Below are 25720 nucleotides of genomic sequence, written 5' to 3'. Positions count from 1 at the left end.
AGGGGAAGTACTAGTTTACACAGAACACAACCCAATCGTGTTTCTAGAAAAGTTCAGAACAGAGAACCTCCGGCTGCTTTGCTATAGTTTGCCGTTATAGCCATTTACACTGAAAACTGTGCTTGTTGCAGGGAAAAGCAACATAATTGCTGATGCTCTGTCCAGAGTTTAAGGAACGCATGTGAGAGAGAAGGAAGGCCCTGAGTTGTAATAATTCTATGTTTGAATCCTAATTGTCACATTTACTTGGTTTTGTAATTGGTAAGCCCTTATGATTTTGTAAATATATGTATCATTGTCAAATATGAAAATGTTAGCTGTACAGTATGTACTAAGCTATTTGTTAAAATGTTTATGATGTTAAGAACTTGCTGTATTTCTAAACTATTGTAAAGAACACTTTACTACAGTAAAGCTTTCTTTTCCCTGTGGGGAGATGGTGGGGGGGGGGGGGGGGGAGAAGTTTGATGGAATCCGTGGTTACAAAGCTTGTTTTTTTAAGACCCTAACTAGGATTGAAACAGAAACAAAAACTGAAACAGAAGCTGGAAAAACTTCAGGTTTCCGTGGTAACAGACACTGATGGGGACCAAATAAAAGGAGAGAGTCCTCCTCAATCAGGCAAAGCAGATCAGGCAGGAGGGGAGCAGTGGCGAGCAGAAGTGAAAACTCAATGCAGGATCTGTTTCTGTTATTTAAAGTAGCCGACCAACCAGATCGGACCATACAGTGCACAGGTTGTCACTGAAGGACTCTGATAAAGGGAAGACTGGTAAATCCACGCCATCAAGACTGCCGTGAGCAGATCCGAGAAGGTTCTGGAGAAGTGCACCTTGTGTTGAAGACCGCAGCTGTGGAGTTTGAACTGAGATGGAACTGCGGTCGGACAAAGAACAGTGGCTAAATCCTTGAAAGCAGGAGTTGAAAATCTACGTGAGGAACCCCAGAGCTGTGAAGAACTATAATTTGGTGCCATATATGCTGGGTGGACTGTCCAGTGGGACTGTGTGAATGTTGCATCTGATAGTTAAGATGTAATTTGTAAAATATATATATATTATATATATAGTCCGTGATCTGTGTGTTGCCTCATGTTTAATTTATGTAGGTTTTGGTTTGAATGTTAAAGTAAAATTTATAAATGGGAAATCTTGACCGTTTGGTTTGGTTTCCTAAATTGCAGTCAGTCGGTGGATTCGATTATTTTGGTTTGTTGGTGGTCTCCACGGGGATAACAATAATCAATATAAAAACTTTTAAAATTATATGAGTGTGTGGGGTCAGGAGCAAAGTTGGCCCTTGAAAACTGAATGGTGATATTTTCAAGGAAAATGAGGAAATGATGAACATGTTGAATTATTACTTTGCATCAGTATTTACAATGGAAGAGGTCAGCATGCCAGAAATACCAAGACAACTAATATTGAATTAGGGTCAGGGACTCAGTAAAATTAACATAAGCAAAATAACAGTAATGAAGAAAATAATGGCGTTGAGTGTGACAAATTCCCAGGACCAGCTGGTTTCCATCCCAGCATTTTAAAGAAAGGTGAGAACACTGTAGAAAATCCTAACTATAATCTTCCAAAATTATCTCAATTTCGGAACCATTCCTTTAGATTAGAAAACTGCGTGTGTCACTCTGCTATTTAAGAAAGGTTACAGAGGGAAATGAGGAAATTATAGACTAGTTAGCCTAACCTCTGTTGTCAGGAACTTACTGGAGAATATAATTAAGAAGTGACTGAACACCTTGAAAATTTTCAGCTGATCAGAAAGCGTCAACATGGATTTGTAACGGGAAGGTCGCACCCGATGAACCTGATACAATTTTTTGAAGAGGTGACTAAAGCAGTGGACAGGGAAACATCTATTGATCTTACTTATATGGACTTTCAGAAGGCATTTGATCAAGTCAGTTATAAGAGACTGAAGCCCAAGGAATTGATAAATTATTGACATGGTTAGGAAATTGGCTGAGCAGTAGGAGACAGAGTGTGGAGGTTATGGACAGGTACTCTAATTGTTGGTGTGTCCCCAATGAATCTGGGTTTGAGCTTCAACTATTCACCATATTTATTAACGACTTAGATGGGGTAGAAAGCCACATATCCAAATTTGCGAATGACAGACAGGTGGGATTGGAATTGGTGTAGATGGATACATCAAATAACAAAGAGATGTTGATAGATTAAGGGAATAGGCAGAAATTTGGCAAATGGATTTCAATGTAGGCAAATGTGAAGTCACCACTTTGAAACTTAAAAGGACAGAACAGGTTACTTTCTAAATGATGAAAAGCTAATAACAGTTGAGGTTCAAAGAGAATTGAGGGTTCAGGTACATAGATCATTAAAATAACATGAACAGGTGCAGAAAGTAATCAAAAGGCCTAATGGAATGCTGGCCTTTATGTCTAGGGGACTAGAATACAACGGGGTAGGCAGAAGTCATGCTTCAGCTATACAACACTTCGACTACAGTTCCTCACACCCTGCTTCCTGCATTTTCCTAGTTTCTCCATCCCCTTTGCATCTCTTCCAATGATGCGACCTTCCATACCAGCACTAATTATATATCTTACTTTTTCCTCAACCGAGGATTCCCTCCAGTGGTTGACAGGGCCCTCAACCATGCCCATCCCATTTCCTGCACTTCTGCTCTCACCCTCTTCCCCTAACTCGCAGAGCCACGTTCCCCTTGAACTCACTTTCCATCCCAGCAGCCTCCATATTCAAAGGACCATCCTCTGCCATCCCCTCCCCTTTCAGTATTCCAAAGGGACTATTCCCTCCTTGATACCCTGGTCAAACTCCTCAATCACGCCTCAATACTCCTCCCCTTCCCACAGCAAGTGCAGGAAATACAACACCTGCCTTTTTACCTCCTCTCCATCCAAAGCCCCAAACACTCCTTCCAGGTGAAACAACGATTTACATGTAATTCTTTCAATTTAATATACAGTATTCGCTGCTCACAATGTGGTCTGCTCTACATTTGGGAAACCAAACACAGTTTGGGTGACTGTTTGACTGAATGCCTCCATTCAGGATGCAAGCATGACCCCAGGCTTCCGTTCTCTATCTTGTTCTCAAGCTGATCTCTCTGGCACACTGCAGTCCGCTAAAGCCAATGAAGCTCAATGTAAGCTTGAGGCACTTTACAGCTTTCCGGACTCAACATTGAGTCCAACAATTTCAGAGCATACTCTCTGCCTCCATTTTGTTTCCTTTCCTTTGCATGTTTCAGGCTTACTCTTATTTTGGCTTTCAGGTGGTAGTTATTCATCATTCTGCCATTCACACCTCCCCAAGTTACATCTTTTGTTTCTTTACTTGTCCCATTACCATTCCATTTGGCTTTGCACCAACTCATCATTTAAATCTCTCCTGTCTTCCATCACAGACAGTCCCTTTTGTTCTTTTTCCACCCTCCTACTTTTACTTGCTTAAAACCTATTATATTTCTAGCTTCTCCCAGTTCTGATGAAAGGTCATTGACCTGAAACATAACTCTGTTTCTCTCTCCACAGATGCTGCCTCACCTGCTGAGTTTTTTTTATTCTTTCATGGGATGTGGGCATCGCTGGCAAGGCCAGAATTTGTTGCCCATCCCTAATTGCCCTTTGCAGTTTATAGTCAACCATGGTGTGGGTCTGAAGCCACACGTAGGCCAGTCCAGGTAAGGACAGCTGATTTCTTTCCCAAAAGCATATTAGTGAACCAGATGGGTTTTTACGACAATTGATGATGGTTTCATAGCATCATTACTGAGACTAGCTTTCAGTTCCGGAATTTTATTACTTAATTGAATTTAAATTCTACCAGCTGCCGGGGCAGGATTTGAACCCACGTCCCCAGGGCATTAGCTTGGGCCTCTGGATTAATTGTTTAGTGACATTACCATGACACCACTGTCTCCCCTCCTCTTTTCAGCATTTTTTGTTTTTATTCCCTCAGGATTGAAATTAGGAAACAATTCTCTACGAAAACAGCAACTGATGCTAGATCAATTGTTAACTTTAATTCAGAGATAGATTTTTTGGTTAACCAAAGGTGTTAGAGATATGGGACAAAGACAGGTTTATGGAGTTAGGTCACAAATCAACCATGATCTCAATGAATGGCAAAACAGGCTCGAGGGGTTAAATGGCCTCTTCCTGTTCCTATGGCTCTGAACCCCTTGTTGTACCCCACCTACATATGACTCTGAAGCCCTTGTACCCCACCTATAAAAATATTTTGCATCTGTCTTCACAGTAGAGGACTCAAAGATTATTCAGAATATTCTAGAAAATGTGGTGAACCAAGTGCTAAATGAGAATGAAGAACTTAGAATCATAGAATGATTACAGTGCAGAAGGAGGCCATTCAGCCCATCGAGCCTGCAAGAGTAATTAAGCTAGTCCCACTCCCATTGCCCTATAAGTTTTCTCTTTTCAGGTTCCTATCCAATTCCCCTCCAAAATACACAATTAAATCCACCTCCACCACCCTTTCAGGCAGTGTGTTCCAGATCCTAATCACTTTCTGCGTTAAAAAAAGGTTTTCCTTATGTCGTCTTTGGTTATTTTGCTAATCACCTTAAATCTGTGTCCTCTGGTCCTTGACCCTTCTGCCAATGGGAAGTTTCTCTCTGGGAATTAGACTGTTTTGTGAAAAGGAAGAACGCACAGGGCTACGGCAAGAAGGCGGGGAAGTGCAACTAGGTGAAATGCTCATTAGACGATCCAGTGCAGACATGATGGGCTGAATAGCCTCTTGCTCAGCTGTAACTATTCTATAATTCTATATACTCTGTCTAGACCTCTTAGGATTTTGAACTCCTCGATCAAATCTACTCTTAACTTTCTCTTCCCCAAGGAGAACTCCAGCATCTTCAATCTATTCACATAACTGAAATCCTTCATCCCTGGAACCATTCTCGTAAATCTTCAAGGAACTGATAATAGTAAAGAAAAACTACTGGAGAAATTAACAGGACTAAAAACCGACAAATTTCCCGGATTTGACAGCTTACATCTTCGGCTTCTACAAGAAGTGGCTGCAGAAAAAGTGATTCTGATCTTACAAAATTCCCTCACTTCTAGAATGGTCTCCAGGTAGCAAATGTAACTCCACTATTCAAGAAAGCAGAGAGAGAAAATAAGAGGAAATTATAGTCTAATTAGCCTGATATCCATACTAGGAAAAATGCTAGAACCTACTATTAAGGATGTGGTAGCAGGGAACTGAGAAAAATCATATGATTAGTCAGTCATCATGGTTTTGTGAAAAGGAAATAATGTTTGACAAATCTATAAGCTTTTTGATGTTGTAACTAGTAGGGGAGAAAAGGGGGAAAAACAGTGGGTGTAGTGTATTTGGAGTTTCAAAAAGCATTCGCTAATCCGCTACACAAGATTTATTACATACAATTAGAGCTCCTGGGATTGGGGGTAATATACTAGCATGGATTGAGGATTGGTTAACAGATAGAAAGCAGAGTAGGAATAAATGGGCCATTTTCAATATGGCAGGGTGCAACTGGTGGAATGCCACAAGGATCAGTGCTGGGGTCTCAGCTATTTGCAATCTATATTGACGACTTAGAGGAGGGGACTAAATGAAATATCTTCAAGCTTACTGACAGCATAAAGCAAGGTGGAAAAGTAAGCTGTGAGGAAGAAGCAAATAAATATTGACCAGTTAAGTGAGCGTGCAATAAGATGGCAGATGGAGGAGAATGTGGGGAACTGGGAATTATCTCATTTGGTAGGAAGAATGGAAAACCAGAACTTTTTTTTTAATAAAGACTAGCAAATGTTGGTATTCAAAAGCATTTGTCTGTCCTTGTACACAAATCTCAGAAAGTTAATGTGCCGGAACAACAAGTAATTAGGAAACAAATGGTATATTAGTCTTTATTGCAAAAGGTTGGAGGAAGAGAGTTAGCAAATCTTGCTGCAATTATATAGGGCATACCTGGAATAGTACATACAGTTTTGATCTTCTAGAATAGAATCATAGCATGGTAAGAGCACAGAAGGGACGGCACAGTGGCGCAGTGGTTAGCACCGCAGCCTCACAGCTCCAGCGACCTGGGTTCTATTCTGGGTACTGCCTGTGTGGAGTTTGCAAGTTCTCCCTGTGTCAGCGTGGGTTTCCTCCGGGTGCTCCGGTTTCCTCCCACATGACAAAGAATTGCAGGTTGATAGGTAAATTGGCCATCATAAATTGCCCCTAGTATAGGTAGGTGGTAGGGAAATATAGGGACAGGTGGGGATGTGGTAGGAATATGGGATTAGTGTAGAATTAGTATAAATGGGTGGTTGATGGTCGGAACAGACTCGGTGGGCCGAAGGGCCTGTTTCAGTGCTGTATCTCTAAATTAAAACTAAACTAAGGAAGTCATTTAGCCTGTTATGTCCATGCTGGCTCCCTGCAAGAACAACTCGGCTCTTCCCACTCCCTCACCGTTACTCCTACACCCTGCTCCCTGCCCATTGCACCCCACCTACACCCTGCTCCCGGCCCATTGCACCCCACCTACACCCTGCTCCCTGCCCATTGAACCCCACCAACACCTTGCTCCCTGCCCCTTGCACCCCACCTACTACCTGCTCCCTGCCCCTTGCACCCCACCTACACCCTGCTCCCGGCCCATTGCACCCCACCTACACCCTGCTCCCTGCCCATTGAACCCCAACACCTTGCTCCCTGCCCCTTGCACCCCACCTACTACCTGCTCCCTGCCCCTTGCACCCCACCTACACCCAGCTCCCTGCCCCTTGCACCCCACCTACACTTAGCTCCTTGCACCCCACCTACACCCTGCTCCTTGCACCCCACCTACACCCTGCTCCCTGCCCCTTGGACCCCACCTACACCCAGCTCCCTGCCCCTTGCACCCCACCTACACCCAGCTCCCTGCCCCTTGCACCCCACCTACACACAGCTGCCTGCCCCTTGGACCCCACCTACACCCAGCTCCCTGCCCCTTGGACCCCACCTACACCCAGGTCCCTGCCCGTTGCATCTGACCTACGCCCTGCTCCCTACCGACGCTCTGCTCCCTGCCCCTTGCACTCCACCCACTCCCTGCCCCTTGCATTCCACCTACACCTGGCTCCCTGCCCCTTGCCCCACACCTACACCCCACTCCCTGCCCCTTGCCCCCTACCTACACTCTGCTCCTTGCCCCCCTACACCCAGCTCCCTGCCCCTTTCATTCCACCTACACCCGGCTCCCTGCCCCCCACTGACACCCCACTCCCTGCCCCTGGTACCCCACCTAAACCCCATTTCCTGCCCCTTGCACCCCACCTACGCCCTGCTCCCTGCACCCCACTGCCTGCCCCTTGTACCCCACCTAAACCACATTTCCTGCCCCTAGTACCCCACCTATTCGCCCCGCTCCCTGCCCCCCACCTACACCCCGCTCCTTGACCCCTGCACCCCACCTATGCCCCACTCCCAGCCCCTTGTACCCCATCTACACATCGCTCTCTGCCCCTAGTACCCCATCTACACACCGCTCCCTGCCCCTTGCTCCCCACCTACACACCACTTTCTGCCCCTTGCTCCCCACCTACACACCACTCTCTGCTCCTTGTACCTCACCTAGACCCTGCTCTGAGCCATTTACTACCTGTGCCTCACAGTTTGTGTCAGCACTTTAGAGTATAAGAGAGTGAAACATAGAAACAGAGAATAGGAGGAGTAGGCCATTCAGCTCTTTTGAGCCTGCACCACCATTCAATATGATCATGGCTGATCATCCAAACCCTGTTCCCGCTTTCTCCCTGTATCCCTTGATTCCTTTAGCCCCAAGTACTATATCTATCTCTTTCTTGAATATATTTAATGATTTGGCCTCAACTGCTTTCTGTGGTAGAGAATTCCACAGGTTCACCACTCTCTGGGTGAAGAAATCCCTCCTCATCTCAGTCCTAAATGGCTTATCCCTTATCCTTAGACTGTGACCCCTGGTCCTGGACTGCCCCACCATTGGGAACATCCTTCCTGCATCTAGTCTGTCCAGTCCTGTTAGAATTTTGTAGGTTTCTATGAGATCCCCTCTCATTCTTCTAAACTCGAGGGAATACAAGCCTAATCGACCCAATCTCTCTTCATACGTCAGTCCTGCCATCCCAGGAATCTTCGCTGCACTCCCTCCATAGCAAGAACATCCTTCATCCTTCCTCAGATAAGGAGACCAAAACTGCACACAATATTCCAGAAGTGGTCTCACCAAGGCCTTGTATAACTGCAGCCAGACATCCTTGCTCCTGTACTCGAATCCTCTCGTTATGAAAGCCAACATACCCGCTTGCCTTCTTGACTGCCTGCTGCACCTGCAAGCTTACTTTCAGCGACTGGTGCACAAGGACACCCAGGTCTCACTGCACCTCCCCCTTTCCCAATCTATCACCGTTCAGATAATAATCTACCTTTCTGTTTTTGCCATCAAAGTGCATAACCTCACATTTATCCACATTATACTGCATCTGCCATTTGTTTTCCCACTCACTCAACCTGTCCAAATCACACTGGAGCTTCTCTGCATCCTCCTCACAGTTCACACACTCACCTAGCTTTGTGTCGTCTGCAAACTTGGATATATGACATTTAATTCCCTCATCGATATCATTAATATATATTGTGAATAGCTGGGATCCTAGCACCGATCCCTACGGTACCCCACTAGTCACTGCCTGCCACTCGGAAAAAGACCCGTTTATTCCTACTCTTTGTTTCCTGTCTGCCAACCGGTTCTCTATCCATGTCAGTACCCTACCCCCAAACCCATGTGCTTTAATTTTTCACACTAATCTCTTATGTGGAACCTTATGGAAAGCTTTCTGAAAGTCCAAATACACCACATCCACTGGTTCTCCTTTATCTATTCTACTAGTTAGATCCTCAAAAAATTCCAGTAGATTTGCCAAGCATGATTTCCCTTTTGTAAATCCATGTTGTCTTTTTCCGATCCTGTCACTGTTTTCCAAGTGCTCTATTACATCTTTTATAATGGACTCTAGCATTTTCCCCATTACTGATGTCAGGCTAACATGTGCTTTGTTTGACATTTTTAGCTAGTGGCTGGGTGGGTAACTACACTGTGTAATGTCCTGTGGGAGTGGAATTGGCAGTGACCTGACAGTAGGTCATTGGCCAGGTCAGATCCTGAGCCAAAAAATGTAAAGCTTTTGAGAAAGGTTGAGAATTACATTCACAGTGTAGAGTGTAATCCTGGTGAATATTAAATGCTTGGGCATACCTTAAACAGCTGCTTCTCTACACCCTTCAGCCGCTGGCGCAGCAGCTTGATGTCATTTTTAAAGCCTTCTACTTCCATCCCTCGTCGCTTCTCCAGCGCCTCATATCGCTGTGTCATTAGTTGAAGCCGTTTCACCGTTTTATCAGAACGTTCCTGAAACAAAGCAATACACAGGATTCAGAACCCTCAGACTGAGCGATTAGACAGTGTCAGAAAAACATGCTATGCTGAATGAGGATTTTTAATTCATCAGTTGGAAACCTACATTAAACTTTTACAAAGGAAAGCTGGAATCCTACATCCAACATTTTAAAAACTGGCAGCTAAGATAGCATTGAAATACCTCACATTCCAAGGCATCAAAGTGGAGACGCATGTCTAAAAAGCTCCCATCCAGGACAATGCTTTAAACAGTTGAGTAAATTATCTAGTATCATCTTCGTTAGCAAGACATTAAAAGCCATCTTGGAACATCCACTAGTGGAGATGTACCTCCAAAGGGTAAACACCGATACAATACGACCTGAGAGACATTTGGGATTCTTAGACTTTGGACCTCATTAAGGAAAAAAGAATAGAGAGAGAACCCTGTGACAATCTCCCCAGGTTGTGTAAACTTTAAGTTTTTGTGACACACAGCAGGCAAGCTTTGAGAGCTAACCAGTACAGGACCCCGGTGGGGTTGTGTCTCTTTCGCTCTCTCTCCGCAAGTTTCGAAACCTGTCTGCGACTGCGGAACATCAAAGCCCATCATCGCCACAGACAGAGAACCCAGAGAGAAAGTCACTTACATCACTGTCTCCAAGAAACCCCTGAACCAGGTAGACCAGCTGCAAGTGCAATTCTACCAGCCAGAAACTTCAGAACCACAAATTCAGCCAGAAGTCAACTGAATTACCAGACCCCAGACTATATTATTATTTGTTCTAGACTCTAATCCAACAAAACTATTCTTCATCGTTCTGTAACCTATTTGTGTGCGTGATTCTCCTGTGTGAGTGTGTGTGTGTGAGAGAAAGTTGGAGCGTATTATTTTCACTTAGATTGGGATTTGATATTAAGTGTAATAAACTAACCTCTTTCTTGGTTAAACGCCAGAAAAGCCTGCCCGATTGGTTCTTTTATGATCATAGCACATAAAGCGTTAAACACTCATTGAATTGGTAAGCACATTGTTTAAAAAGGAATAAACCCTGTTGCGGTCAAACAAGAAGAGAGATAAGAGGGGAGCCTTTCAACCCCTCCTCACCTGATCGTAACAACAGGGATTTTGTTACAATAGTTGAACTATTGACTACCCGATGTCCTGCTCCTCTATCTACTAGAAGACTGAACTGCAGTTAAACAGATGTTAGACATCCTGGGGTATTGTTGCAGCAATTTGGAAGGTGAACTGTTTAACAAGACGTAAGCATTATAAAACTAATGTATAATGTGGGCTAAAATAAAAACAAAGTGCTGGAAATACTCAGTAGGTCGGGCAGCATCTGCGGAGAGAGAAGCAGAGTTAATGTTTGTGAATAGTTCTGATGAAAGGTCACTGACCTGAAACGTTAACTCTGCTTCTCTCTCCACACATACTGCCAGACCTGCTGAGTATTTCCAGTACTTTGTGTTTTTATTTCAGATTTCCAGCATCAGCAGTATTTTGCTTTTAGTATAGTGTGGGCTGTTAGGGTGTGAAACAGAGAGAGGGTTGTACATTTACAGTAAAAGAATATGGAAAAAAGTTTCCAAGAGATTTCCCTAAATGAGCACGTGTTTTTAGATTGATACCAGGAAATTAAACAGGCTCACTGCAAGCAGAATTTCTGTGATCTTATGCACTAGTTTTAAAAACAATCGTGCAAGAAGCAGAAACCATCAAAACCTCACACGCCCCCAAATTGAATTAATTACCATTGAGAGTTTCTGCTAATTGCACCTGTTTTCAGGCATTCAAGTAGGTTCCAATAATAAAGATGGGGCTTTTGGGTGCAAGGATACTAATAGGTAGAGGGGGAGGAGTGTACAAGGATGAAATCACTTCAAATGATATCAGAGGAAGGCAGAATAGTTGTAATGGGGGATTATGGATTGAGATAAGCAGACAAGCTCATGACAGAAAGGCACAAATTTCTGGAATGTGTCTGGGATAGTTTTCTGAAGCGATATGTCCTAGAATCAACATTAGATTTAGTAATGAATAATAAGTTAGATTTAGTTAACAGCCTATTGGTGCATGAAAATTTATCTACTAGTGATCATAATGTGACCTGTTCAACGTAGTATTTGAAATCATAGAAATTTACAGCATGGAAAGAGGCCATTCAGCCCATTGTGTTCATGTTGGCTGACAAGTAGCTATTCAGCCTAAAGGAAGAAACACGAAACAGTTCACATTTTGATTTAGGTAAAACTGACTTTAATGTGATGAGAGCGAGACTGTTGACAATAAACTGTACACATCTGTTAATTGGTAAAAATGACTTAAGTCTGTGGAGGTGTTCAAAAAATAATTTAATGTGATACAGAACCAGTTTATACACTTAAAGGGCAAGTGATCTGCTTGCTAAAGCGGTAAGAGACAACATAAAATGAAATGATAAAGCATACAGAAATATTTTTTTAATCTACAAGGGTTATGGGGGAGCAGGCAGGAAGGTGGAGTTAAGGCCACAGTCAGATCAGCCTTGATCTTACTGAATGGCAGAGCAGGCTCGAGGAGCAGAACGGCCTACTCCTGCACCTATTTCTTATGATCTTATGCAAAAACAAGCACTGATCCTGATAACTGGAAGATAATATAAAGAACAACAAAATGTGACCAAATGGATAATAAGAGCTACAAAAATGAATATGAAAACAAACTCACAAGCACTATCAAAATCAACAAAAATACATTTACAATAATATTTGGAAAAATATGCCTAGGAGCTATACGGGCCCTCTGAAAACCGTTAAGAGTGATATTGCCAACGGAAATAAGGAAATGGCAGACATGTTGAATAATTACTATGTGTCAGTATTTATATTAGAGGAAGAGATCAGCATGCCAGAATAACCAAGGAAACCAAAATTAAGGTCAGTAAGACAGTTTTTTTTTTAGTTTCGGTGACTGCAGCTTTGACAGTAACGGAGGTGCGGGAGCGGGCTCACAGCTGCGAAGTCAATTTCAGTGTAAGTTTAAAAGTGAATTCCCTTTTGTTTTCGGAGGACCAGGGGACTGCTGGGTAAGTAAAAACTATATATTTGGGTGGTGGCTGTACCTGAGACACTACATGTGTAGTGTCTCCCACCCACCCTCCTCCTCTAACCAAAAAAAAAGGACTCTGTTGTGTTGATAAGGTAAGCTTTTTATTTAAGAAGTTCTGTCCGTTGGATTGCTAACCTAACAAGTTTTGACATTTTTTTTTGGTTTTTCAGTAGATTTGTTGGGAATTTAGAATAGAGGGAATGGAAGTTAAGGCAGTTGTATGTTCCTCCTGCAGAATGTGGGAGGTAAGGGTCGCCAAGAGTGTCCCTGCTGACTGCATCTGCAGGAAGTGCACCCAACTCCAGCTCCTCGAGAACCGCGTTAGGGAACTGGAGCTGGATGAACTTCGGATCATTCGGGAGGCGGAGGAGGTTATTGAGAGGAGTTATGGGGAGGTAGTCACACCTCAGGTAAAAGTAGTAGGTAGATGGGTTACCGTCAGGGGAAGGAGAGGGAACCAGCAGGCAGTGCAGGGATCCCCTGTGGCCGTTTCCCTCAACAACAGGTATACAGTTTTGGATACTGTTGCAGGGGACGACTTACCAGGGGTAAGCAATGGGGTACAGATATCTGGCACAGAGTCTGTCCCTGTTGCTCAGAAGGGAAGGAGGAAGAGGAGCAGAGCATTAGTCATTGGGGACTCCATAGTTAGGGGAACAGATAGGAGGTTCTGTGGGAACGAGAGAGACTCACGGTTGGTGTGTTGCCTCCCAGGTGCCAGGGTTCGTGGTGTCTCGGATCGTGTTTTTGGGATCCTTAAGGGGGAGAGGGAGCAGCCCCAAGTCGTGGTCCACATAGGCACCAACGACATAGGTAGGACGAGAGATGGGGTTTTAAGACAGAAATTCAGGGAGCTAGGGTGGAAGCTTAGAGCGAGAACAAACAGAGTTGTTATCTCTGGGTTGTTGCCCGTGCCACGTGATAGCGAAGCGAGGAATAGGGAGAGAGAGGAGTTGAACACGTGGCTGCAGGGATGGTGCAGGAGGGAGGGTTTTGGTTTCCTGGATAATTGGGGCTCTTTCTGGGGTAGGTGGGACCTCTACAAACAGGATGGTCTTCACCTGAACCAGAGGGGTACCAATATCCTGGGGGGGAGATTTGCGAGTGCTCTTCGGAGGGGTTTAAACTAATTCAACAGGGGAATGGGAACCTAAATTGTCGTGCCAGTGTACAGGATGTTGAGAGTAGTGAGGTCAGGGATAAGGTTACAAGGACGCAAGAGGGCACTGGCAAGCAAGAACCTGGTTTAAAGTGTGTCTACTTCAACGCCAGGAGCATCCGGAATAAGGTGGGTGAGCTTGCAGCATGGGTTGGTACCTGGGATCTCGATGTAGTGGCCATTTCGGAGACATGGGTAGAGCAGGGGCAGGAATGGGTGTTGCAGGTTCCGGGATTTAGATGTTTCAGTAAGAACAGAGAAGATGGTAAAAGAGGGGGGGGTGTGGCATTGTTAATCAAGGAGAGTATTACAGCGACAGAAAGGACGTTTGAGGACTCGTCTACTGAGGCAGTATGGGCCGAGGTTAGAAACAGGAGAGGTGAGGTTACCCTGTTGGGAGTCTTTTATAGACCTCCAAATAGTTCCAGAGATGTAGAGGAAAGGATAGCAAAGATGATTCTCGACAGGGGCGAGTGTAACAGGGTAGTTGTTATGGGGGACTTTAACTTTCCAAATATCGACTGGAAATACTATAGTTCGAGTACTTTAGATGGGTCAGTTTTTGTCCAGTGTGTGCAGGAGGGATTTCTGACACAGTATGTAGACAGGCCAACCAGGGGCAATGCCACATTGGATTTGGCACTGGGAAATGAACCCGGCCAGGTGTTAGATTTAGATGTAGGTGAGCACTTTGGTGATAGCGATCACAATTCGGTTAGGTTTACCTTAGCGATGGGCAGGGACAGGTATATACCGCAGGGCAAAAATTATAGTTGAGGGAAAGGAAATTATGATGCGATTAGGCAAGATTTAGGATGTGTAGGATGGGGAAGGAAACTGCAGGGGATGGGAACAATCGAAATGTGGAGCTTATTCAAGGAGCAGCTACTGCGTGTCCTTGATAAGTATGTACCTGTCCGGCAGGGAGGAAGTTGTCGAGCGAGGGAGCCGTGGTTTACTAAAGAAGTTGAAGCGCTTGTCAAGAGGAAGGCGGCGGCTTATGTTAGGATGAGACGTGAAGGCTCAGTTAGGGCGCTTGAGAGTTACAAGCTAGCCAGGAAGGATCTAAAGGGAGAGCTAAGAAGAGCAAGGAGAGGACACGAGAAGTCATTGGCGGATAGGATCAGGGAAAACCCTAAGGCTTTCTATAGGTATATCAGGAATAAAAGAATGACTAGAGTTAGATTAGGGCCAATCAAGGATAGTAGTGGGAAGTTGTGTGTGGAATCAGAGGAGATAGGGGAAGTGTTAAATGAATATTTTGCGTCAGTATTTACAGTAGAGAAAGAAAATGTTGTCGAGGAGAATACTGAGATTCAGGCTACTAGGCTAGATGGGATTGAGGTTCACAAGGAGGAGGTGTTATCAACTTTGGAAAGCGTGAAAATAGATAAGTCCCCTGGGCCAGATGGGATTTATCCTAGGATTCTCTGGGAAGCTAGGGAGGAGATTGCAGAGCCTTTGTCCTTGATCTTTATGTCGTCATTGTCGACAGGAGTAGTGCCGGAAGACTGGAGGATAGCAAATGTTGTCCCCTTGTTCAAGAAGGGAAGTAGAGACAGCCCTGGTAATTATAGACCTGTGAGCCTTACTTCGGTTGTGGGTAAAATGTTGGAAAAGGTTATAAGAGACAGGATTTATAATCATCTTGAAAAGAATAAGTTCATTAGCGATAGTCAGCACGGTTTTGTGACGGGTAGGTCGTGCCTCACAAACCTTATTGAGTTTTTCGAGAAGGTGACCAAACAGGTGGATGAGGGTAAAGCAGTGGATGTGGTGTATATGGATTTCAGTAAAGCGTTTGATAAGGTTCCCCACGGTAGGCTATTGCAGAAAATACGGAAGTATGGGGTTGAAGGTGATTTAGAGCTTTGGATCAGAAATTGGCTAGCTGAAAGAAGACAGAGGGTGGTGGCTGATGGCAAATGTTCATCCTGGAGTTTAGTTACTAGTGGTGTACCGCAAGGATCTGTTTTGGGGCCACTGCTGTTTGTCATTTTTATAAATGACCTGGAAGAGGGTGTAGAAGGGTGGGTTAGTAAATGTGCAGATGACACTAAGGTCGGTGGAGTTGTGGATAGTGCCGAAGGATGTTGTAGGGTACAGAGGGACATAGATAGGCTGCAGAGCTGGGCTGAGAGATGGCAAATGGAGTTTAATGCGGAAAAGTGTGAAGTGATTCACTTTGGAAGGAGTAACAGGAATGCAGAGTACTGGGCTAATGGGAAGATTCTTGGTAGTGTAGATGAACAGAGAGATCTTGGTGTCCAGGTACATAAATCCCTGAAAGTTGCTACCCAGGTTAATAGGGCTGTTAAGAAGGCATGTGGTGTGTTAGCTTTTATTAGTAGGGGGATCGAGTTTCGGAGCCACGAGGTCATGCTGCAGCTGTACAAAACTCTGGTGAGACCGCACCTGGAGTATTGCGTGCAGTTCTGGTCACCGCATTATAGGAAGGATGTGGAAGCTATGGAAAGGGTGCAGAGGAGATTTACTAGGATGTTGCCTGGTATGGAGGGAAGGTCTTACGAGGAAAGGCTGAGGGACTTGAGGTTGTTTTCGTTGGAGAGGAGGAGGAGGAGAGGTGACTTAATAGAGACATACAAGATAATCAGAGGGTTAGATAGGGTGGATAGTGAGCGTCTTTTTCCTCGGATGGTGATGGCAAACTCGAGGGGACACAGCTTCAAGTTGAGGGGTGATAGATATAGGACAGATGTGAGAGGTAGTTTCTTTACTCAGAGAGTAGTAAGGGCATGGAACGCCCTGCCTGCAGCAGTAGTAGATTCGCCAACTTTCAGGGCATTTAAGTGGTCATTGGATAGACATATGGATGAAAATGGAGTAGTGTAGGTCAGATGGTTTCACAGGTCGGCGCAACATCGAGGGCCGAGGGGCCTGTACTGCGCTGTAATGTTCTAATTCTAATTCTAAAGTAATGAAGAAAATGATGTCACTGCAGTGTGACAAATCCCCAGGACCAGATGGTATCCATCCAATGGGTTTCAAAGGAAGGCAGTGAGAACATTGTAAATGCCCAAACTGTAATCTTCCAAAGTTCTCTCGATTCAGGAACTGTTCCTTTAGATTAGAAAATTGTGCATCTCAGTCCAATATTTAAGAGCAGTGAGAGAGAAAATTACAGAATTATAGACCAGTTAACCCAACGTGTGTTAAGAAATTACTGAAGTCTTAATTAAGGATGGAGTAGCTGAATGCCATGAAAATTTTCAGCTGATCAAGATTCTGCTAACATGGATTTGTAAAATAAAATAGAAACAGAAAGTGCTGGAAATACTCAGCAGGTCTGGCAGCATCTGTAGAGAGAGAAGCAGAGTTAATGTTTCCAGTCTGTGACCTTTCACCAGAACTGGCAACGGTTGGAAAAGAATTAGGTTTTAAGCAAATGGAGGGGCGTGTGTTGGCAGGGAAGAGAACAAAAGGGAGGGTGTGTGATCAAGCAGAGGGCAGAAGAGATTAAATAACAAAGCTGTTCTTGGACAAAAGCAAACAGTGTATTCATGCTTGTGGTGAAAGACAAAGCATTAGTCCAGAGAGAGTGTTAATAGCAGAATAATGAGCCTCCTCGACGACCTCCCTTTCTGCAGCTGTGATACTATCCCTGATTAGCAATACCACTCCCCCACCTCTTTTACCTCCCTCCCTATTCCTTTTGAAACATCTAAACCCCGGAACATCCAACATCCATTTCTGCCTGTGATATCCAAGTCACTGTAATGGCCACAACATCGTAGCTCCAAGTACTGATCCATGCTCTAAGTTCATCACCCTTATTCCTAACACTTCTTGCGTTAAAATAGACACATTTCAACCCATCATACTGGCTGCAACTTTGCCCTGTCAACTGTCTAACCTTCCTCGCAGACTCTCTGCACTCTATCTGCCTGTTCAACAGCTACCCCATCCACTGATCCGTAGCTCCGGTTCCCATCCCCCTGCCAAACTAGTTTAAACCCTCCAGAAGAGCTCTAGCAAACCTCCCGCCCAGGATATTGGTGCCCCTCCAGTTCAGATGTAACCCGTCCTTCTTGTACAGGTCCCACCTTCCCCAGAAGGTATCCCAATGATCCACATATCTGAAGCCCTCCCTCTTACACCAGCTCTGTAGCCACATGTTCAGCTGCACTCGCTCCCTGTTTCTAGCCTCACTAGCACGTGGCATTGTTATCAATCCTGAGATTACTACTCTGCTCATCCTGCCTTTTAGCTTCCAACCTAACTCCCTATATTCGCTTTTCAGGTCCTCATCCCTTTTCCTAGCTATGTCATTGGTACCGATGTGTACCACGACTTCTGGCTGCTCCCCCTCCCCCTTAAGAATCCCGTAGACTCGATCCGAGACATCCCTGACCCTGGCACCCGGGAGGCAACATACCACCCGGGAGTCTCGTTCGCGACCACAGAATCTCCTGTCTGTTCCTCTCACCATTGAATCTCCTATCACTATCGCTCTCCTATTCTCCCCCCTTCCCTTCTGAGCCACAGAGCCAGGCTCAGTGCCAGAGACCTAGCCGCTGTGGCTTTCCCCTGGTAGGTCCCCCCCACCCCCCAACAATATCCAAAACGGTATACTTATTATTGAGTCATCTGCGAACTTACTGATCATACCTCAAATATTCACGTCTAAATCATTAACGTACACTACAAACAGCAAGGTCCCATCACAGAGCCCTGTGGTACACCACTGGTCACAGGCTTCCACTCGCAAAAGCAACCCTCAACTATTACCCTCTGCCTCCTGCCACTAAGCCAATTTTGGATCCAAATTGCCCTGGATCTCATGGGCTCTTACCTTCTTAACCAATCTCCCACGCAGGACCTTAACAAAAGCCTTACTGAAGTCCATATAGACTACATCAACTGCTTTATCCTCATCTACACATCTCGGCACCACCTCGAAAAATTCAATCAAGTTACTTAGACATGATCTCCCCCTGACAAAGCCATGCTGTCTATCCCCGATTAATACCTGCCTCTCCAAGTGGAGATTAATCCTGTCCCTCAGAATTTTTTCCAATAGTTGCCCAACCACTGATGTTAGACTCACCGGCCTGTAATTACCTGGTTTATCCCTGCTACCCTTCTTAAATAATGGTATCACATTCGCTGGCCTCCAATCCTCTAGTACCTCTCCTGTAGTCAGAGAGGATTTGAAAATTTGTGTCAGAGCCCCTGCTATCTCCTCCCTTGCCTCACATAACAGCCTGGAATACATCTCATCTGGGACTGGGGATTTATCCACTTTTAAGCCCGCTAAAACAGTTAATACATCCTCCCTTTCAATGCTAATATGTTCAAGTATATCACAATCCTCCTCCCGGATCTCTACAGCGATATTGTCCTTCTCACAGTGGTGCAGTGGTTAGCACTGCAGCCTCACAGCTCCAGCGACCCGGGTTCAATTCTGGGTACTGCCTGTGTGGAGTGTGCAAGTTCTCCCTGTGTCTGCGTGGGTTTCCTCCGGGTGCTCCGGTTTCCTCTCACAGCCAAAGACTTGCAGGTTGATAGGTAAATTGGCCATTAGCAATTGCCCCTAGTATAGGTAGGTGGTAGGGAAATATAGGGACAGGTGGGGATGTGGTAGGGATATGGAATTAGTGTCGGATTAGTATAAATGGGTGGTTGATGGTCGGCACAGACTCGGTGGGCCGAAGGGCCTGTTTCAGTGCTGTATCTCTAAATTAAACCTAAACTTCATAGTGAACACAGAGGGGATGTGCGAGGCAAGTTTTTTTTTTTACATAGAGGGTGATGAGTGCCTGGAACTTGCTGCCGGGGGAGGTGGTGGAAGCAGGTACAATAGCGACATCTTAAGAGGCATCTTGACAAATATATGAACAGGATGGGAACAGAGGGATACGGTCCCCGGAAGTGCAGACGGTTTTAGTTTAGACAGGTATCATGATCGGCGCAGGCTTGGAGGGCCGAATGGCCTGCCCCTGTGCTGTACTGTTCTTTGTTCTTTCTTTGAAAAGTAAGCCTCCTTTTTTTCCTGATCCAATCCTCTGTATCCCTTGACATCCAGGGTTCCCTGGACTTGTTGGTCCTACCCTTCAACTTAATGGGTACATGTTGGCTCTAAAGTCTCACTATTTCCTTTTTGAATGACTCCCACTGGTCTGATGTAGACTTTCCTACAAGTAGCTGCCCCCAGTTCACTTTAGCCAGATTCTGTTTTATCATCTTAAAATCGGCCTTCCCCCAATTATTTCTGGTCCATCTTTGTCTTTTTCCATAACTACCTTAAATCTTAGAGTTATGGTCACTATCCCCAAAATGCTCCCCCACTGACACTTCTACCACTTGTCCGGCTTCATTCCCGAGGTTTAGGTCCAGTACTGCCCCTTCTCTTGTAGGACTTTTTAGTTACTGGCTCAAAAAGCTCTCCTGTATGCATTTGAACAATTCCACCCCCTTTAAGCCTTTGGCACTAAGACTATCCCAGTTGATATTGGGGAAGTTGAAATCCCCTACTTATTTTTGCACCTCTGAGATTTGCCTACATATCTGCTCCTCTATCCCTGACTGGTTGGAGGTCTGTAGTACACTCCCAGCCAAGTGATTGCCCCCTTTTTGTTTTTAAAGTTCTACCCGTATGGCCTCATTTGAGGAACCGTCTAAGATATCATCCCTCCTTACTGCAGTAATTGACTCCTTGATCAACAGTGCAATGCCACCTCCCCTTTTACCCCCTCCCCTGTCACGCCTGAAGATTCTATACCCTGGAATATTGAGCTGCCAGTCCTGTCCCTCCCTCCCTCAACCATGTCTCTGTGATAGCAATAATATCATAATGCCATGTGCTAATTAACACCCTCAATTCATCTGCCTTACTAGTAAGACTCCTTGCATTAAAATAGATGCAATCCAGCCTTGCATTTTTCACTTGTGCATTAACAGGTCTATATTTGTTCTGCCTTCCAGACTGACTCAGTTTCTCTTCTATATTTGACTGTGCATCACCCCCTACTGTAACTCCACTCTGTATCCCACCCCACTGCCAAATTAGTTTAACCCCCCCACCCCAACAGCACTAGCAAACCTCCCAACAAGGATGCTGGTCCCGTTCCGGTTCAGGTGCAACCCGTCCAACTTGTACAGGTCCCATCTTTGCCAGAAACAGACCCAGTGATTCAGGAAACTAAAGCCCTCCCTCCTGCACCATCTCCTCAGCAATGCATGCATCTGCTCTATCCTCCTATTCCTATACTCACTAGCATGTGGCACCAGGAGTAATCCAGAGATTACAACCTTTGAGATCCTGCTTTTTAATCTGCGACCTAGCTCCCTAAATTCTTGTTGCAGGACCTCATCCCTCTTTCTACCTATGTCGTTGGTACCAATGTGTACCACAACCTCTGACTGTTCACCCTCTCCCTCAGAATGCCCTGCAGCTGCTCCGAGACATCCTTGACCCAAGCACCAGGGAGGCAACATAGCATCCTGGAGTCTCGTTTGCGTCCACAGAAACGCCTGTCTGTTCCCTTTACAATTGAATCGCCTATCAGTATGGCGCTCTCACTCTTTTTCACCCTGACCAACAACAACAACTGTCTTCCTTTGTGCTGGGTATGACTAGGTCTGTACTGGCCCTACGACAGTTTGAGGTATATGTAACCAACAGTCAGGGGGAAATAGGAGTCTATACAGACCACAACTCACTTGTGTTTCTAGAAAAGTTCAGAACAAAGTACCTCCAGCAGTTTCACTGCAGTTTGTTGTTGCAGCCATTTACACTAAAAATTATGCATGTTGCAGGAAAAAGCAATATAATTACTCATGCTCTGTCCAGAGTTTGAAGAGAGGCTATAAAGAAGCAGGAAGATTCTGAGTTATGATATATTATGATGTTGTTTGAAACCTGCTCATGTGTATAATTGTGGAATATAAAATGTTACCTATATGGTACGTTTGTTGAAATGTTTATGATGTTAAATACTTGATGTATTTCTGAACTGTTGTAAAGAAAACTTTTTTTTTTAATACAGTAAAGCATTTTTTCCCCGGGGGCTAATGAGGAGGTGCTGGAATCCGCTCCGCTGTTTGCGATACCAGTGGGAGAGCATGTGTAGACTGTAATCTGATGACCTGCTGAATTCTGTTTGGTACAATGACTCTAGTGTCAGAGCTTGTTTTTTTTGAGACAGACCTTAAAAACGTCAGGGTTCTGGGGAGTCAGAACTGGTTGGAACAGCTAACACAGTCATTTGACCAGAAGCAAGTGACTAGAGCTACTGAAGCTCAGATTACAAGACTGCAGAGTTGAAGTAGGCGGCAGGTTGTTTTGCAGACAAGCTGCTGAGACTGGAAACTGATTCTGCGAGCTAGCCATTGGCAAATATGAGTTGTGGCAGCTGCTTTCAGTGACTTAAAGAAATACTGGTGGATCCATGCCAATAAAAAATGTCGTGAGAAAAGCCGAAGATGTTCAAGAGGCGACAAGACCGAAATGTCGAAGGAAAGACTGCAACGCTTCCAATCAACGAGATGGCATTAAATCAGTAACTGCATCTTGGAAAACCAGAGCTGGAAATCTACCTTAAGTTGTTCAGAGTTTTGCAGAACTTTGTGGCTGTTCGGTGCCATATCTGCTGAGTGGACTGCCCAGTAAAACCGTGAGATCTATCTTTATTGTGTCTGATAGTTAATGTGTAATTTGTAATATTGTGTATATATTATCCGTAAATTGACTGTTAAATTAAACATGAATTATGTTGATTTTGGTTTGATTGTTAAAGTAAAATTTATAAAAGTGAAATCTTGTTCGTTTCGTTCTTCGAGTGGGGTCAGTGAGTAAACTTGATTCTTTTGGTTTGTTGATCTCCACAGGGATCATAACAAAGCTCTTACTGGTCTGTTTTTATATTTCTTGGTAGTTTACTCTCATATTCTAAATTCTCCCTTTTAAAAAAAAAAATTATCCTTTGCTGGTTTCCTTGGCGAAGGTTCACCAGACTGATTCCTGGGATGGCAGGACTGACATATGGAGAGAGATTGGGTCGATTAGGCTTGTATTCCCTAGAGTTTAGAAGAATGAGAGGGGATCTCATAGAAACCTACAAAATTCCAACAGGACTGGACAGACTAGATGCAGGAAGGATGTTCCCAATGGCGGGGGAGTCCAGGACCAGGGGTCACAATCTAAGGATAAGGAGTAAGCCATTTAGGACTGAGATGAGGAGGGATTTTTTCACCCAGAGTGGGATTTGTAGATTCTCTACTACAGAAAGCAGTTGAGGCCAAATCATTAAATATATTCAAGAAAGAGTTAGATATAGTTCTTAGGGCTAAAGGGATTAAGGGAAAGCGGGAACAGGGTACTGAGTTTGGATGATCAGCCATGATCGTATTGAATGGCGGTGCAGGCTCGAAGGGCCGAATGGCCTACTCCTGCTCCTATTTTTCTATGTTTCTAGGTTTCTAAAACTTTCCCAATCTTTTGGCCTACCATTAATCTTCACAGAATTGTATGCCTTTTCTTTTAATTCAATACCATCCTTACCTTTGTTAGTTAGCCATGCATGGTTCATCCTTCTTGATGTCTTTCGTTCTCAATGGACTATATCTTTGTTGAGAGTTATTAAATATCTCTTTCAATGTCTACCATTGAGTTTGGGACAGAAATGCAATACTGTACTAATGTGCCTTCTGGCTTGCTGTGTCATGTGACCTCTACCATGAGGCACTCACTACAGTTTATCATAGGACAGTTTAATAAAGACACAGCACAAGCAAGACTGCTGTCCTGTGAGCTCGTAACATGGTGTCTGGCTGGAGCTGAAATTGAGTGAAGAACTGTATAGACGCACAGTTACTAAAAGAGGAACACAGGAATGTTCAGAGCCACTAAAAGCTGCTAAAAGCCATAGAAAAGGAACAAAAGAAGCCGGTCACAGTTAAAAGCACTGGGTATGACACAATGGCTGCAAATTTTCATCTACCGGCACTGGACAAAATGAAGCAGAACTGGCAGTTTTTCCAATCAGAATGGCAAAATTACAAAATTGTGACAGATTTAATTAACAAACCAGAGCAGCTACGGGTAGCTACACTTTTATCACTGTTGGGGAGACTGTTACCAAATGTATTCCACCCTGAATCTCTCAGAAGAACTAAAAAAAATGACAGCAGAAATTTTGAAAGCATGCTTTGAACCCCAAGTGAACGTAACTTATGAATAGTCTGTGTCCAATATTAGGGCCCAATGTGAAAAAGAGTCCATTGATCAATATGTGACTGCATTAACACAGCTCGCAGAATCCTGTGAACTTGTGCAACTAAAAAGATGACCTAATGAAAGATGTTCCATTGTATTAGGCATAAGAGATCTCGCAGTGGACAGCACGTTGACAGATAGTACAAACGTACTCTCAGGAAAGCGATCGACATGTACAGAAGCGCTGAGGTTGTAAATCATCAGCTAGAGCACATTCATGGCAGAACAGTCCAGGCCTTGCATCACACTGATAGACATTCACGGCTGAAAGGGCAGAAAGATCACGGACAAAGGGCAGGATGTAAATACTGTGGAGGACATCACACATGTCCAGCAGGGAGAAAGCAGTGTTCTCACTGCAAGAAGCCGAATCATTTTGCACACAAGTGTTTGGCAAGAAGCACAAAAAGCAGGTACAAAAGCTACGGCACAGCGGTTAGCACCGCAGTCTCACAGCTCCAGCAACACAGGTTCGGTCCTGGATACTACCTGTGTGGAGTTTGCAAGTTCTCCCTGTGACTGTGTGGGTTTCCGCCAGGTGCTCTGGTTTCCTTGCAGGTTGATAGGTAAATCGGCCATTGTAAATTGTCCCTAGTGTAGGTAGGTGGTAGGAGAATTGAGGGAAGGTGGGGATGTGGTAGGGAATATGGGATTAATGTAGGATCAGTATAAATGGGTGGTTATAGACTCGGTGGGCCAAAGGGCCTGTTTCAGTGCTGTATCTCTCTATGACTCTATATGGCCACTGGAGAGATAGCAGCCGAAGATTCTGACCAATCACTATATGCCTTACAACAGATTGGTTCAGTCAAGTCGATAGGTGATAAATGTTTTGTGACTGTTGGAATGATGACTGCAAAAGGAGAATATCAATTCAACATAAAGTGTCAGATAGACACCGGTGCGTCATGCAACATCATGAGCTTCACAGACTTGTACGAAGTGGCTCAACATGGCAATTCAAAAATGAAGCCCTCGAAAGGAAGGTCGAGGCTATATGATGGCACCATACAAATTCTGAGAGAACAAATTACTCTGAGAGCCCAATGCAATGACAAGAATATAGATCTGGAGTTCCAGATCACAGATGGCAAGCGAAAGCCACTCTACTTAGCCAGAGCAAGTCTAAAGCTTGAACTGGTAACCCTCAACGTGCAAAAAGAGATTTGCAATGTGTTGCAGCGCACTAAACCACTGACCGCGGAACAGATCCTAGAGGAGTACAATGATGGGTTTACAGGTTTAGGATGTCTTCCTGGAGAACATCATCTCGAAGTAGATGAGAGGGTAAGACTAATTCAGCAACTGCCAAGGAAAGTTCTAGCTGCCCTCAAGGCCAACCTGAAAGACAAGAGTTGGAAAAGGGAGCAATCAAGAAAGTGAAACTCCTACAGAATGGATTAGCAGCATGGTAGCAGTGAAACAACCCGGAAAGCTGAGAGTAAACATCGACCCAAAGGATTTAAATAAAGCTCTGAAGAGATCACACTACTCCATGCCAACCAAAGGAATTTTGCCACAACTTGCAAAGGCAAAAATCTTCACTACCCTAGATGTGAAGGATGGTTACTGGCAAAGTAAAGCTGGATAAAAGCAGCAGTTTTCTAAGTACAATCTGGACGTCATTCAGGAGATACACATGCTGTTTGGCATTTTCACGGCTCCAGAGGAGTATCAACGCAGTCAGCATGAGACAGTAAATGATCCTCCCAGAGTGGAAACTATAATGGATGATCTGCTAGTTTATGGAAGCTGAGACACAATGGAAGAAGCCATTGCTGACCATAATCAAAATCCAGTGCGACTGCTGGACAGAGCTCGCCAGATC

At 44.5% G+C, this 25720-nt stretch overlaps 1 protein-coding gene across 8 annotated transcripts in view; it reads right to left on the bottom strand.

Annotated features, from left to right (window-relative positions):
- Positions 1-25720, bottom strand: part of ccdc77 (coiled-coil domain containing 77) — a 204209-nt gene that overhangs the window by 19431 nt on the left and 159058 nt on the right. For all 8 annotated transcript variants that reach the window (XR_010976902.1, XR_010976903.1, XM_068051115.1 and 5 more), the window contains exon 10: positions 9262-9414. Coding sequence is in view for 6 of the 8 variants with exons in the window: in XM_068051115.1 (XP_067907216.1) it covers positions 9262-9414 (153 nt within the window). In the remaining 2 variants the exon portion in view is untranslated. The remainder of the gene's footprint in view (positions 1-9261; positions 9415-25720) is intronic.

The sequence above is a fragment of the Heterodontus francisci genome, chromosome 18, assembly GCF_036365525.1.
Source record: "Heterodontus francisci isolate sHetFra1 chromosome 18, sHetFra1.hap1, whole genome shotgun sequence".
NCBI classification, from domain to species: Eukaryota; Metazoa; Chordata; class Chondrichthyes; order Heterodontiformes; family Heterodontidae; genus Heterodontus; species Heterodontus francisci.
This window is presented reverse-complemented; position numbering and strand designations above follow the sequence as displayed.